Below are 14,966 nucleotides of genomic sequence, written 5' to 3' on the forward strand. Positions count from 1 at the left end.
TTCACTCATGATGCCTGTGTAGCCTGATGGAGTTTGAGCAGTTTTGCAAAACATAATGAGGTAAAAATGCAGCATCCAGATGCGCAAGATTGAACGAGACCCCTCTATACAGGTGCATCTACCAAATACGGACTTGAAGGGGTTGAACGCTTATGCAATCACTTATTTTACAATTTAAATAATATTAATTGACATTATGTTGTGGGAGTCTGATCTTACTTTGACATTAAAAGGTCATTTTTTGTAGATTCTCGTGAAAACAGCCACATTAATTAACCATTATTCAATGTTGAGAAGCAACTAAAAGGGAACATTTCCAAGGTGGGGTGAATACTTTTGATGCCGTATAAATATAAGACCTTTGAGCCGCAGGTTGCAGGATTTAGATCCACCGTGGTCGTGCTGAGGCCTCAGAGCTGCAGCACAGTGGGTCCTACGAGGCTGCAACACAATCAGCTGCTTTTGTGTTGCTCTCAGTTCTTCTGGCAAAGCTGTATTAATACTAAGAAGGTCAATGGCTGGAATAAAACCAGAGAATTAGCGCCTATCAGTGTTGTTACAGTATGTCAAGGAGTGTATGCATGCACGCAGGCACATCTCTGCACATATGTGACTGGTGAATGTGTGTTCGCCTGCTTCCTCTTGTCATTTTTTAGGAAGCTTTGTACTTCCTAACTTGTGCACAGTCTGGCAATCCATCTGCTGTCTCAGTTTAAATCTCCACAAGCTGTGGTGGCAGGACTGCAGCTCCTGGCAGGAAGCTCAGCCCAGTAACAGGTGGAGCGCTTGAACGGGGTGTGAAGAGGAAGTTTTAGCAATAGAAAACAATAACATGTCTAGGCTATTTGAATATGGAAAAGAATAGTTACATAAAGTGTACGAATAACAAAGGCAAGGCAAAATATCCAAAATATACAGAGGAGGTTTGAGCCATTTCAGATAGCAGTGTTGCTCCACCGTCTAAGATTTACTAAGAACAACGGTATGTTCTGCAAAATATTTTAGTTGAATTTTGAGCATTTCATCTTTTCCTACCTGCACATTTTTTGTATTTTCACCCTCAAAAAAGCATCTTACCTTGAAAGCCATTTTACACAAAACTCTCAGAGTCATGAAATTCGATGAGGATGGAAACAGACTTCTGTGCAGCTACATCACAAAATCAAAATAGCAAAAACTGGAACCTTGGCTTGCATTGCTTGGTGTGTATTCTCGAGCAAAGTGATCACATTCCTTTTAAATATCTTCTTAAATCAGTTCTCTTTTGGAACTGTTTGCGAAATGTTTTTATTTAAATTTTTTTTAAAAACTTTTGTTTAAATTACGCTTGGTGTCCCTCAAGGCTTTATTCTTGGCCCACTTTCCTTTTCTGTATACATGCTGCTTCTAGGACAGGTTGCTCACAGTCATGTAATGCATTATTATTTTTTACGCCGATGACACTCAGTTATACATTTAAATAAAACCAACACATCCTACCAGCTTGTCTCTCTGGTATCAAATCCTGGATGTTCCAAAGTTTCCCTACATCTAATGAGGATGTGTGTGAAATCATTTCAGCTCGGTTCATGCTAATCTTGACAGGCTATCAAATGTTAAAATTAGTCAGATATCAAGGGCTTCCTCCGCTGTGTCCAGCTCGTACAAATTGTATATGATCTCCCCTTTACTTGCCTCCCGACAGTGGCTCCCTGTTAGATTTCAAAGTAATTTCAAAGCGTTATTGCTCACTTTTAAGGCTTCAAACTGTTTTTCATTATAGATTTTTATTTGATCCTTTTAATTTTACTGTTTTTACTCCCTCGGTGCTCGTGTCACCTGGTCTCATTTACCTTTCTAGTCTGGTGTCATGCTTTTATTCATTTTAAAAGTGGAAAGTAATTGAAGTTTATTATTATTTTTATTGTTATGAAAATGTTGAATCATTTTCCTTTCCGACAAAGGCCCCAGAAATGTGTTCTATTTCCAAGTTCACAGATGCTCTAATTGGCCTTCAGTTCACCTTTGTGTTGTTAATTCTAATGAATTTCCGCACACCATGAGGTCTTCTTTAGAATTAATGAATAAATTATTAAATGCACCCCCTGAAGAGTGAATTCGTGAATGTTTACAGTGCTGCCTACAGTGTGTTTCTGTACCTCGAGCTGTAATTATCTGGAATGTACGACGTGAAGTTTAATTATGGATCAGCCGAGATTAGTTACATCAGGCGTCTTTTGCTGTTGAAGTGAGACTGTGTTCCTGCGTTACGTCACACTTTAAATGTTTGCCACGGTGTGTAATCTATTTGTACTGTAAGCTATGCAAGTACGCGCTCATTTGTAAACTTGAAAAGTGTGCGTTTCTTGCAGGCACCTTGATCAAATAATACAAAAACACACAATGGAAGCTTTCTGCTTACACCAAACTGTTACCTCAGGACGTACGTGCAGCTTAAAGTCAAATATTTATGTGTGTTGTCCTCTCTTTGTGTAGGTGTGTTGTAGTTCTGCTGAACCCCAGAAAGAACAAGCAGCATCACATTATCAACACTTCAAGGTGAGTTGTGCACAAACATTAAATCTCCATTTATACAGAGGAGCAATAAACTGTAAAAACTAGCGATTAACCAGGACACGAGTCAAACCGAGACATTGTTCTGTGTCCTTGTCCTTCACAGAAAAACCATCACAGCTCTGTCCTTCTCCCCCGATGGGAAGTACCTGGTGACCGGCGAGGTGAGTCTCCTGAACGTCTTTGTCTCTGCAGTTTAACTCATTTTCAGCTGAATGGAGCAGGTCTGCGTGACACTTTGCAGCTCTTTGTCTATCATAAAAATGAATCAAATGGCTTCTTTTGAATACTTTACAAAGAAAAAGTTATCTAAGTAAAATTTTTAAATTGTTCACATTTAGGTTGTTGCTTCCCAATTTGAATTTTGTACAAATTTTATTAATTTCCCAGTCCTCTTGTGACTGGACCGTAACATCTAGATACAACCACAATATGTGTGATACAGCACGATGCAATAATTCATTGGCTTGACTGATTTGGGAATCTTTGGAGACATAAATATTTGAACATTATTGATATGCTGCTTTTGTTATTGTTCTATATCTTGCTGGTCAGATTAAACAAGAGTAACAACCTTCAAAAAAATACACCCCAAAAAAATAAAGACAAACAGCTAGCGTGATAAAAACATTTAAAATGAAATTGTAAATAAAACAAAAACAAGGAAAATCTATAAAATTGTTTGTTTGACATTTTTACATTCTTAATAAACATAATTCTTATTTCAAATAACAGCAAATATCTGTAAAATAATATGTTTTGATCATTTATATACCATAAAAATGCTATAATTTTACAGCCAAACATTGTAAAAGAACAAATTAGCCTTTTTAAAACTACTTTGTTGTTTGTTTTTTTTTTATATATGGACATTATTTACAGTTTTGGCCTGTTTTCTTACAGTTCACTAGTAAATTAAAACATAATTGTTCTGTGAATTTACGTATTATCTTTAATCTATAATAGTGAAATCTGCATGTGTTTTTTTAAAAGTAAAGTATTTAAAGTATTTTTGCATATTTAAATATAGTAGAAATGGGGTAATTTTATGGCCAATGTTGTAAAAGGACAAATTAACATTTATAGGAAAAAAACACTTAATGTGGGTAATATTTAAAATTTTTCAAGATAATTGTTCTTTTTTTGCAGCCATTTATTTTTCAGTAATTTTACTATATAGTATCTGTAATTTAACACAACAGGGAAATCTGTGTATGTGTGGAAAAGTATTTTTTTGCAGATTTAAATACAGTAGAAATCATATAATTTAATGGTCAGTGCTGTAAAAGGGCAAATTTGGATTTATAGAAAAAATACACTTTTGATGTGGACATTATTTACATTTTTAAGATGTTTCTTTTACAGTCAACGTGTAAATTAATGGCTATTTTTCTGTAATTTTACTAGATAGCACTTACAACTTGACAAAGACAAACTTGACAAAGGTTTATCATTTTTCAATCCTTGTGTCCTTCACTAAACAAAACATTTTCTTTCAAATAACAGTGTGTAAAATAGTAATTTTGCAGATTTATATGCTGTAAAATAGTGTAATTTAACTCATTTAACTCTGCTCAGTCTGAAGGAGTTTTAGTGAAAATCTGCTGCAGAGTTTGAAGCACTTATCGGTGATCCGACCTGTTACAGCCTCAGTGTCTAAAGACCCACAACAACAGACCGACACGTCTTTTCAGTCCAGCATCCCGACTCGGTTTTGTTGTAGTTACAACACGAGCCTCGACGCAAACACTCTTGTCTTAATCCTCTGCAGCCAATCAAAGCCGATTAAAGACTTCTCTGTGTAAGTGGATGGAGGCGCAGCAGTTGCCATGGCGGCAGAGACCAAAGTTCAAAAGACCAAAACGCACCGAGGAGACCAAACCGAACTCTGTAAACTCCCACAACTTGTTAGAGATCACAGCAGATTCACGGGGAAATATTACATCTACTAACTAACACGTCGGGCCCTGGGAGCCGGCGTGATGTTACAGCAGCAATATTAGAGTCTGACAGTGTTTCTAGCTGCCGTGCTCGGTGATCAAAGCGGAGAGCATCGCGGCTCTGCTGGGAGATTTTCCCGTAAGCCTTTAAAGAGGAGGAGTGGAAGATATTCCTGAGTGAATGATCTGATAAGAATCACACACTCCCATTCATCAAACGCCGGATCATTTCCATACATGGGCGGGCTGATGGCTTTTTAGAGTCGCTTTCAGGCTGAATGTCGTCGCTCTGCGGCGTCCTTCAGCCCGCTGACCTCTAGAAGGTCCTTCCAGCATATTATAGCGATGCAAATAGCCCGCTGACCTGTTGATCCCTACGAGGGAATAGTGTGAGCAGGTCGAGGGACCAACGTGAATACAGTCAGAGGACGCGCAGGATAATCTGCTAGAGGTCATTTACTGGACTTTCAGCAAACAGCTATTTTCTCTCAGCTAACTCTGCCTCAACATCCCCCGTTTCCTCCTCCACCAGAGCGGTCACCTTCCAGCGGTGAGACTCTGGGACGTTGCAGAGCGGCGGCAGGTGGCCGAGCTCCAGAAGCACAAATATGGCGTCTCCTGCGTGGCCTTCTCCCCCAGCGGCAAATACATCGTCAGCGTGGGGAACCAGCACGACATGCTGGTCAACGTCTGGGCCTGGAAGGTTTGTGTCCCGTTAAGGTTCCACTCGCAAAGGCCGATGTTCAGCAGTCATACATAAATCTGCTAAAGTGCTGAACTGAAGTGCAATTTGGTTTGTTTGTTCTTGAATAAAACCCATCAGCAGGAATCAAAGGCATGCTTTAATTTTTTTTAAATTACAAAAATACACCATTTATCAGAGCCAGACACTGTGGAAATGGAAGGAATCGTTGGATTTTTAACTCTTAAACTAATCATGTGTGACAATTAACCAAATCGAAGCTTAAATTAGGATTTTTCAGCAAAGTCACTTTATTCTACATGTCTCATTAGAGCAAAAATCAACCATCAGATCCTGCAAAAAGCTAAATATATCAGTCAGAGGGACCAAACCTGGACTTTTACTGCAATGTTTACAAAAATTTAACTCTCAGCAAGGACACTAATGTAAAACGTAAACCAATTTTTTACAATTCTGTTCAAATTTTACTGGATTTTAAAGTAAACTGTGATACGTGCAGCTCCACATGAGCCTCGCTGTGCATCACAGTCTTAAAGATGTTTGTGTTTTCCTGCAGAAAGACGTCGTCGTGGCGGCCAACAAGGTGTCCAGTAAGGTGACGGGAGTGTCCTTCTCTGAGGACAGCTCTTATTTTGTAACGGTGGGGAACCGACACGTGAAGTTCTGGTATCTGGAGCACTGCAAGGCCAACAAGGTAATAAAAGAGAATTTGTGTAAGTTTTTATTTTACTTCTTTGCTTCTCAGAATTCTTCTACCTTCATAAGAATCGGTTTTCCATCAAACACGTTGACACTGCTGTTGACTCGAAAGTTGTCCAAGCGAATACCGGTTTTATTTTTTAATTTATCCTTTATTTAAGCAGGAAAGAAGCCCAATTAAAAGAACTATAGCACAAGACAGGAGCACAGTTAAACAGCTTAACACATAACAATTTAAATGAGCTTCACATGATGATTAGGAGAGAGTTACGGCGTCATAAATTTGCAAAACAGTTCATCAGTGTCAGTGCATACAGAGGCGGTTTGAGGGCAGTTTCTTAGTGTGTTTTTGTTGTTTTAGAGCTGAATGTCTTTATCTCAGTGAGCCTCTTGTCTTCTTGTCATCATTTCTGACAGTCAAATACAAAAAGAGAATAATTAAACATAAACTTGCACAGATTTCTCACTGGGCCTTTCATTTGTTAGATATAAAACAAATGATCAAACCAACAGTTTTACAAATAGCGTGCAAAATCTGTAATTTTACAGCTGCACGTATTTGAGGTTTTGTGCGTTAGCTGCTACCAGCTAACCCCTGCCCCTCTGCCTCTCTGCCTCTCTGCCTCTCTGCGGTTTGCAGGCCAGCGCTCCGGTTCCTCTGCTGGGCCGCTCGGGGCTCCTCGGGCAGCTGAGGAACAACTTCTTCTGCGACGTGGCCTGCGGACGGGGCTCCAGGTCGGACTCCACCTTCTGCATAACCTCCTCCGGCCTGCTGTGTGAGTTCAACAGCAAGAGGATGCTGGACAAGTGGGTGGATCTGCGGGTGAGTTTGGGCATTTAACCTCCACCACAACGGAGAGGACGTCACTAAGGCTGCATGAGTCCATTAAACTGTCTATTTGTCGAGCGCTTTACAGGATATTCATGTAGTCAGTGGTGGAAGTGGGGCTGGTTTACTCCAATATTACAACTTGACATACAACAGTAAACAATCAATAGGTTTATATTTTATATTTAAGAGCCCATATTATGCTTTTTAGAGAGTTTTCCTTTTTCTTCAGTGTGTTTTTAGCTCCTTTCTTGTGCAAGTTAAAGGTTGGCAAACTCCACACCAAAGGGAGTTATTGTCTCGGGTTTGTGTATTTCCTGTTTTATTTTGACATTCCCTGAGTCTTGTTGTGTAACTTCCTCGTTTCACCAGTGCCCTCGGTTAGTTTCCAGTGTGCAAACAGTCCTCTCTTCCCCTTTGGCTTTGTCAGTTTCTCCTGTTCTGTCTCCAGTTCATCCATCTCATGTTCACCTGCCTGACCCTCCTCGTGCTTCCTCGTCTGCTTCTGGTTTGCGTCGTTTAGTTTTTGTGCCCCGTTAACTTCCTTCTTGTTTGACCTCCAGTCTTCCAACCGGTTGCCCTCCTCTTGCTCATCATGCCTCTTTGGTTTTTGGATTTTGATTCTTGTCTGACTGGATTAGTTTTTGGTTTTTGGACTCTGTTTGCTTCCTGGATTCTCCTGTTGTTTCGTGTTTTTTTCTCCTCATCATTTGTCAGGTAGTTTAATTTGATTAAAAACGTCTTTTTCCACAATCTTACTGCAAGGACTTGAGTTTTTGCCTGAATACCCCCCGATAGTTATTCTCTCCTACAGAAAACATTGTTCCTTACCTGCTTTAAACAACTCGTCCAAGCTTTCCTTCCGTTACTTTTCTACATCACCAAAACATTTGCATATCGGCCGCCGAGCAGCTAGTTTGGCCTCAAAGAAAGAGCAGCGTCCTCACAGTCCACCTTTACTTAATTGCTAGAACTCTGTGCCTCATACTCAGAGATTTGTGGTTGCAAACCAACGTTTCCTCTGTAATTGGGCAGGTTCACCCATCAGGGCAGGGCTTTTCTGAAGGCCTCAAAGAAAGAAGAGCTAAAAGGAAGCATGCAGTGAAAAGAGGTCCTGCAGCAAAGAGCTGTGATGGCCTACAAATGAAATTATAAACCTGTATATATGCAGAATATGGGCTCTTTAATAATCAAAATGTGCAAAATAACGAGTAACCAAAGCAAAGTTTAGTGCAACGTGAGATATTTACTGCCCACATTCAGCTTAAGTAGAAAGCAGCAGAACGTGGAAATACACAAGCGTATTCAGACTGTGCTTGAGTAAATGCACTTCCAGCACCACCACCACTGCATTAAGCCATTATGTTGGTTCAGAGAGCTGCACAGCCAATAAAGCTTTTGGTCAGTGTCCAGCCGCGGTGTTTAATGAGCAGGTGAAGATTGTTGGTGCTGCTCTGCCTTCTGTCACAGGATCAAAGAGGAATTAGCAGCAAGGACAAGTACAGGATGTGTTTGGAAGGTTTCCAACGGGGACGCTTTGTGTTCCTCTGTAACCTTTTGGCCGGCAGCCTGTGGACTCGCCTCAACTGTGCTGTAATAGATGTGATTTTCAAGGCAGTCTTTTAGACTTGAATGAAGATAATTGCCACTGAAAGCTGCAGTTTACCCTTGTTGTCATTGCAGCCGGTTTCCTCCTGCTTCACCTATAAATTACAGAGTTGTGAACGCTCCTGTTTGCAGACGGGCGTGGCCCAGTCGCTGTCTCTGTCTGAGGACATGATCTTCTGTGGTTGCGCCGACGGCACGGTTCGAGCGTTCAGCCCTGCCGACCTGAACTTCGTCTGCACGCTGCCTCGACCGCACGCCCTCGGCTCTGACGTCTCCGCCGTCACTGAGACCAGGTGAGCTGCAGATCAGGAGTAACACAGCCTTTGCCTTGGCAGCGATCCACCGCCGGATCAAATGTGCTCTATTTATAGGAGCCTCCTGTCTCAAGTGGCATCCTAAATATCTCCTAGATGTCTCTTATTGTCGTGGAAGCTTCAATTTATATGCAATATACGTTTAAAAAGAACACATCTGTCCATCTTTCCTCCCCCTCAGCCACCTATTCAACACCAGGTCAGATGCCCGTTACCCAGACGCCATCGCCGTCACCTTCGACCCCGTCGGCCGCCGGCTCAGCTGCGTCTATAACGACCACAGTCTGTATGTGTGGGACGTGAGGGATGTCCAGCGGGTCGGGAAGCTGCACTCTGCCCTCTTTCATGCTTCCTGTGTCTGGGATCTGGAGGTAAACAGCAGAAGAAGAAGATGTGTGACGCTTTAGATCAGCTGGTCGGGGTGATGTAGGTTACTGATTAGTGGAGCTGATCAATAACAAACCGCTGAGACTTGGGCCAGTTTGGGACAAATTCATGGATTTCTGTTATATTCTGTTGTTGCTCATCACATGGACTAAACTATATATTATTATTAATAATATACTCAACCTATGATTGCAGAATTTTTTAGTTTTAGAAAGCTTTAACTTGCTCATAACAAACTGTTTTGTAAAACTGCCTTATAGGTAGAGCTTTACAGCTCAGAATGACCATATTCATAACCAGCGCTAAGCCTGAAGCGATGGATTACTAGGGATGTAGTGAACCAAAGAAAATCTTGGTTGACTGACCTCATTCCTGCTCTTCAGCCAGTCAACTGCTTGCATTTCTCCGTCTGTAAATGATCTGAATGGGCTACAGTGCACTGAATGCTCTTTACAAGCTTGCTTATTATAAATCAATATGAAAAGTGAGTATTTGCAGCAAATTAAATCATTTGAACCTGGTGTTTTAATACGGAAATGATAGGAAAAGCCTCGGAGCAGACCGGCTGCACATATTCATCTGATTTCTGATAACAGAACTAAATCAACTGGTGATGCAGCAAAAGAACAACTTAGAAATTTAACTGTTTCTAGATGATCTGCTGGTTGGTTGTCGAGATGTGATACATAAGCTGCTGTTTCTAAACGGTGCAGAAACATAATCTGTAAATCACACTCTATATATAAATGATGGACAAAAAGTGGAGCCAATGCAAAAGTGCATGAAACCCAGGGCGTGTTTTAGGGCAGTTACCATGTCGCTGTACATTGTGTCCTCAAGTTCTCAATCAACTCTTTGACTACCTCCGATTTAAAAAAAAAAGCCACTACAGCCAAATGCCAGACTTAACATTTACATACTGTTCTGGGTCGAATTTGACCCGTTTTGACATTTGACGCCAGTAAAAACACCCTGAAGGTCTTTGTTTTAGCCTGAAGTTTGACGACTTTTCCTAAAGTGACCCAAAATATACAAAAATATTTTAAAATTTTATACTTTGGTGCAAGTGCTACAATTTTTTGTATCCATTGAGATGGATTTTAGATACACCAGTGTGGGTCAAATCAAGGAAAATGGTGGTTTTAGGGGATCTCTGAAACGGTACAGGCCATGCTTTATATGTGACTCAGGATATTTAGACATTCTAGATAGATCTTCAGTTTAAAATTTGGTATAGACCCTTACTATGAGGGAATCCTTGACAGGAATTCGTCACAGTGTGGTCCGGGTCAACCATACGGTTAAGGTATAAAATAAGAACACTATGTAAGGGTTAAAGCATCAAAACGGTGGTCCACAATCCAACGTGTGACGCCTCGATGGCTACGTTCATCTTTTATATACAGTCTATGTGTTGAATAATGTGGACCTCACAGTCTTTGCCAGGTTTAAAGATGTGAAATCACAGGTAGTCTTCAAAAATCATGAATTATTCCTAGAAAGCTGTTGATGTAGCGCTTTTAACACAAGTGAGTGTCTAAACCAATGAGGATTTGGTTGTTTAACAGCATATCAACCAACCAGGAGACTCCAGTGATACTCAATAGATGCAAACTGTTTTTAATAATGTAGTTAATATTTCTGGAATCCTTCTTCCCTTTGTTGTCCCTCCTCAGATGTTTCCAGATGTTCCTGGAGAGCTGACTGCTGGCCTCACATCAGGTGTGTTCCTCACCTGTTCAGCCGACAACACCATAAGACTGTGGCGGACGTCGGACTGGACACAAACGCCGTCTCAGAACATCCTCAGCAACGTGAGTTGGGCTTCAAAACGCCGTATTTCCTTTGTGTCGGATGAAAGGACATGTTGACATTTCAAGTGCAAATTGTCCCTGTGATGGATTATTTCCTCTGTCGTCTCGCCGTCGCTCCGCAGGATCTCTTGAACGTAATCTACGTCGATGGAAACACCGGCGCCTTGCTGGATCCAGACAGTACGACAAACGCAGACAAACAAGCTGACGGACAGACAGCAGAAATCAGAGCTGGCATCAGAACCATCTGTGTCAGCCCGGACGGCAAACACCTGGCATCTGGAGATCGCAACGGGATGCTGAGGTAGAACGAGTCGACTGAAACCGACACTGATATAAACTACGAGCAGTTTCTGGACGTTTTTTTCTTCACTGTGGGTTCATTTTTTACTGCAACATAAACAGAACAACCACGACTACAAGCAGAGAGAACTCAATCTTGTCTTTTGTGCAGTACGACACAGTTATAATGCGATAAGTCATTAAAAAGTAGATTTTTTTGGATGATTTATTTTACAAAAATTGAAAAAACACAGAATCAACATGTGCATTTTTGAAAGTGTGCACAGGTGTTATCAATAAAAAAAAATTATGTTTTTTTTCCTCCTCTGTACACCATTTTTGATCCAAGATGCATTTATTTTAGTGATAGTTTTATTTTCCTCTCAGTCTGCTTTGCCGTCTCCTCTCTGTTGCATGTAAACACTGCCTGCAGTTCAGCCGAACACTCTCCGGATATTTATCAATTGATGGTTTGTCACAGCTGAGACAAATCCGGTTTTTTCGTTTTGCCAAAGAACGCAGAAATGGCTTCTTTTTTTTTAAAGAAAAGATCAGCAGAATGAAGTGATTTTGATGAAATATCACCAGTTTACAGTCAGATTTGATCATTTTATACAGACGATTAGTTCAAGGACTGTCTCAAAGCTGAAAATCCAACGATTCTTTCAGTCTTCAGTTTCTGATTCCGATAAATGCTTTAATTTTGCAGATTTTTCAAAGCTAACCTCTTCAACCTGCCTCTCAAAGCTGCCAGCTGGTGTCGGGTTTACTGGGTTAAAAGTGTGACTTTATAATCTACAGGGTTCACGACCTCAGCAGCATGGACGAGATCCTGAAAGTTGAAGCCCATGATGCTGAGATCCTCCGTCTAGAGTACAGCAAACCAGAAACAGGTCAGTGTGTGAGGCTTTAACGAAGGTTTGGAGGATATCGGCTCACTGGCTGCATTAAAGATGAGAGATTAAATGATCTCATGTCTGTCAGGTCTGAAGCTGCTGGCCACAGCGAGCAGAGACCGTCTGATCCACGTCTTGGATGCGGACGACAACTACAGTCTGGTGCAGACGCTCGACGAACACTCTTCATCCATAACAGCCGTCCGCTTTGCTGGTGAGCCACTCGAGACTCTGTCAACATCTGACGGCTAATCTTCCCTTAATCCCCGCTCTCATCTCCGCTCGGTCCCACACAAAGTCCCTCTTTCATTCAGCTCGCAGCGCTGCTTGTTTAAATAATAAATGACAGCGACATGCGTCGTCAGGTGGAGTTTTGTTTGTCTGAGCAAAGCCTTTTTTTCTGTTGCGCTTTGTGTTCTTGCTTTCAATTAAGATATTTGCTTCAGTTTCCCCAGAGGTGGAAGAAATACTCAAATCTGGTGCCTAAGTAAAGATCTCACTGGAGAAATACTCTATTACAAGTAAACGTCATGCATTTCTGTTTTTAATTAAGTAAAAATACCAAAGTAAACGCATCAAAATACACCTGAAGTACCAAAGTTAAAGCATTCATCATGCACAATGACCTATTTCATAATATTATAGATTCAAAATTCAAGATTTTTATTTGCCATTTGTGCAGAAACTGGGCACACTGGAATTCTTCTGTGTGTTGTAGAGTAATAAAAGATAAAATACAAAAATAGAAAAAATAATATTGCACATATAGAGATTATTGCACAGACATTATATTATATTATATTATATTATATTATATTATATTATATTATATTATATTATATTATATTATATTATATTATGTATAACAGAATTCTAATGCATGCAACAATTCAATGTTGGATCTGCTAAATGTGATTAAACTACTTTATACCTGCTGGGTAGAGTGTAAACTTTCCTTCAGGGATCAATTAAAAAATATTTAAAATCTATAATGTGACATCACAGCTTATTTACTGCTTTATTTTGAATTATTAAACTTAGTTATCAAGCGTATGTAGTGGTGTGAAAAGTATTTGGGTGAATTTAGTTTTTGATTTGTTGCACTAACGTCCTGTCTTTTTATTTATTTATTTATTTTTTACATGGATTATAAATTCCTCCTAATAAGCACTAGCAGGGCTTCTGTGGACATTACTTTATGTGTTTTTGGAGTAAAAAAAAAGTCAAACTAGATAGTTGATGATGAAATTATTGTGTTTTGCTCTTCAGCCAACGACAACAAGGTGAGGATGATCAGCTGTGGAGCCGACAAAAGCATCTACTTCCACACTGCACACAAGGTAACGTCGCTGTCAGTTCCCACATTTTATCAAACGTATGCTGTAGAACATCCAAAAAAAACCATGAACACAGTAACCCACAATAAAGACAACAGCTCCTGTGATCCCACACGACCTCACCGCATCATCAGACTATCCTTCTGATTTAGGAATTCCGTATCGTGTCTTTAATTCCTCCCATGAAGGTCACGCTGTGTGATAAAAATCTGTTTAGCATCTGTTCTGGATGCAGTTCTGCAGCACAAAAGGAGCATTTGAACTATAAGTTGTGTAACTAAACACACACACACAACAAGAGGCTTCATTCTTCCTGCAGGTTTTTGCTTCTGGGTCACTGGGGCAGTTTTGTGTTCAGCCACAGTTGCATAAGTTACGACATTCTTCCTCAACTTTTAAGACACGATTCAGGCCACCGCGGAGACTCGGAACATTACGTTTTGTGGAGCGCGATAAACAACGGCTTGTTAGTCCGGAGTAAAACCAAAGCTTCTGGACATTTATGGAGGCTCATTGTAGAAACTTGTTGTGACAGGTTTGTGCTCCGGCAGAACGTAGACAAGCGAGTTCTGTTGAGGACTCTCTGTGTGATACTGACGATGAAGATGAGGATGATGCACAAACTCTGCTGTGGTCTGAACCTATCTGACTTATCAGAACTGACATCGGGTCTTTGCCGAGCGTGTTCCAGACTTTAACAGAGACGTAATGTTCTGAGCATCTGCAGCTATCTCTGTGCAAACCTACATTTAGGAAAACACGGAGACACTGATTTAAACTGATCTGTGCAGCTTTTAGGTATTAAAGTTTGCTCTTTGTAAGCAGATGTAATCTTTCACATCTTTTTTTGTTGTCTGCTCAGATGAAAGTAAAACCCTGCACAGAGCTGACAAGCGCTTCCCTTTTGTGTTCTGCAGACTGACAGAGGAACAGAGTTCAGGCGTTCTCACCACCTGGTGAGGAAGACGACGCTTTATGACATGTGTGTCGACGCCACCTGCAAGTACGCTGCTGTTGGCTGTCAGGACCGATGCATCAGGTGAGAGTGTTGTTGGTGTCGTAGTGAACCAAAGAAATGTTGATCAACTGGATTCAAATCAAATCAAATCAAATCCAGTTTATTGTCATTTTGCTGTACATACACAGTAGTACAGGCAAGATGAAAGAGCTTCTCTTCAGGATCCAATGACTTAAAGCAATTTAAATAAAGAAGTGTTTGCATATCTGGATCAGCAGTTCAGCGTTCTGGCAGATTGTGGAATGAAGCTAGTATTTCATAGTAGTCGTAGTACACCTACTTTTCAACCAATCACCAAACTTGATCGCCTGATTAGCTTAAATTAATTGTAAATATACTTAAAAAACTACTATTTGCAGCAGGTTGCCTGGACTTTTCTTCGCTGTGAAAGAGTCAGAAATCATACTATGAGTGATTGCTTTTGCCCCTTTTTTCCTCTCTAGCCCAAATGGTTGAGGAGTTACAGTAAAGTGAAGCCTGCATGGTAAAATGTAGGCAGACCTGATTTTTTTTGTCTGTGTTCGGACAGCTGTATCCTGTGAGGGCGTTTTGCTATCGTAATACATTGAATATCCCCGTAAAGCTC

The 14,966-nt window shown here is 40.6% G+C and overlaps 1 protein-coding gene across 1 annotated transcript in view; it reads left to right on the forward strand.

The window, feature by feature from the left end:
* The window catches only part of LOC103375044 (mitogen-activated protein kinase-binding protein 1-like), a 46,019-nt gene that overhangs the window by 5,206 nt on the left and 25,847 nt on the right, over positions 1–14,966 (forward strand). The window contains exons 3-15 of the mRNA XM_008305235.1: positions 2,476–2,538; positions 2,660–2,717; positions 5,026–5,196; positions 5,753–5,890; positions 6,536–6,718; positions 8,465–8,625; positions 8,828–9,017; positions 10,710–10,847; positions 10,970–11,151; positions 11,931–12,022; positions 12,114–12,239; positions 13,295–13,365; positions 14,280–14,401. Of these exons, the coding sequence (XP_008303457.1) occupies positions 2,476–2,538; positions 2,660–2,717; positions 5,026–5,196; positions 5,753–5,890; positions 6,536–6,718; positions 8,465–8,625; positions 8,828–9,017; positions 10,710–10,847; positions 10,970–11,151; positions 11,931–12,022; positions 12,114–12,239; positions 13,295–13,365; positions 14,280–14,401 (1,695 nt within the window). The remainder of the gene's footprint in view (positions 1–2,475; positions 2,539–2,659; positions 2,718–5,025; positions 5,197–5,752; positions 5,891–6,535; positions 6,719–8,464; positions 8,626–8,827; positions 9,018–10,709; positions 10,848–10,969; positions 11,152–11,930; positions 12,023–12,113; positions 12,240–13,294; positions 13,366–14,279; positions 14,402–14,966) is intronic.

This window comes from Stegastes partitus, unplaced genomic scaffold, assembly GCF_000690725.1.
Source record: "Stegastes partitus isolate 25-593 unplaced genomic scaffold, Stegastes_partitus-1.0.2 Scaffold2445, whole genome shotgun sequence".
Lineage (NCBI taxonomy): Eukaryota > Metazoa > Chordata > Actinopteri > Pomacentridae > Stegastes > Stegastes partitus.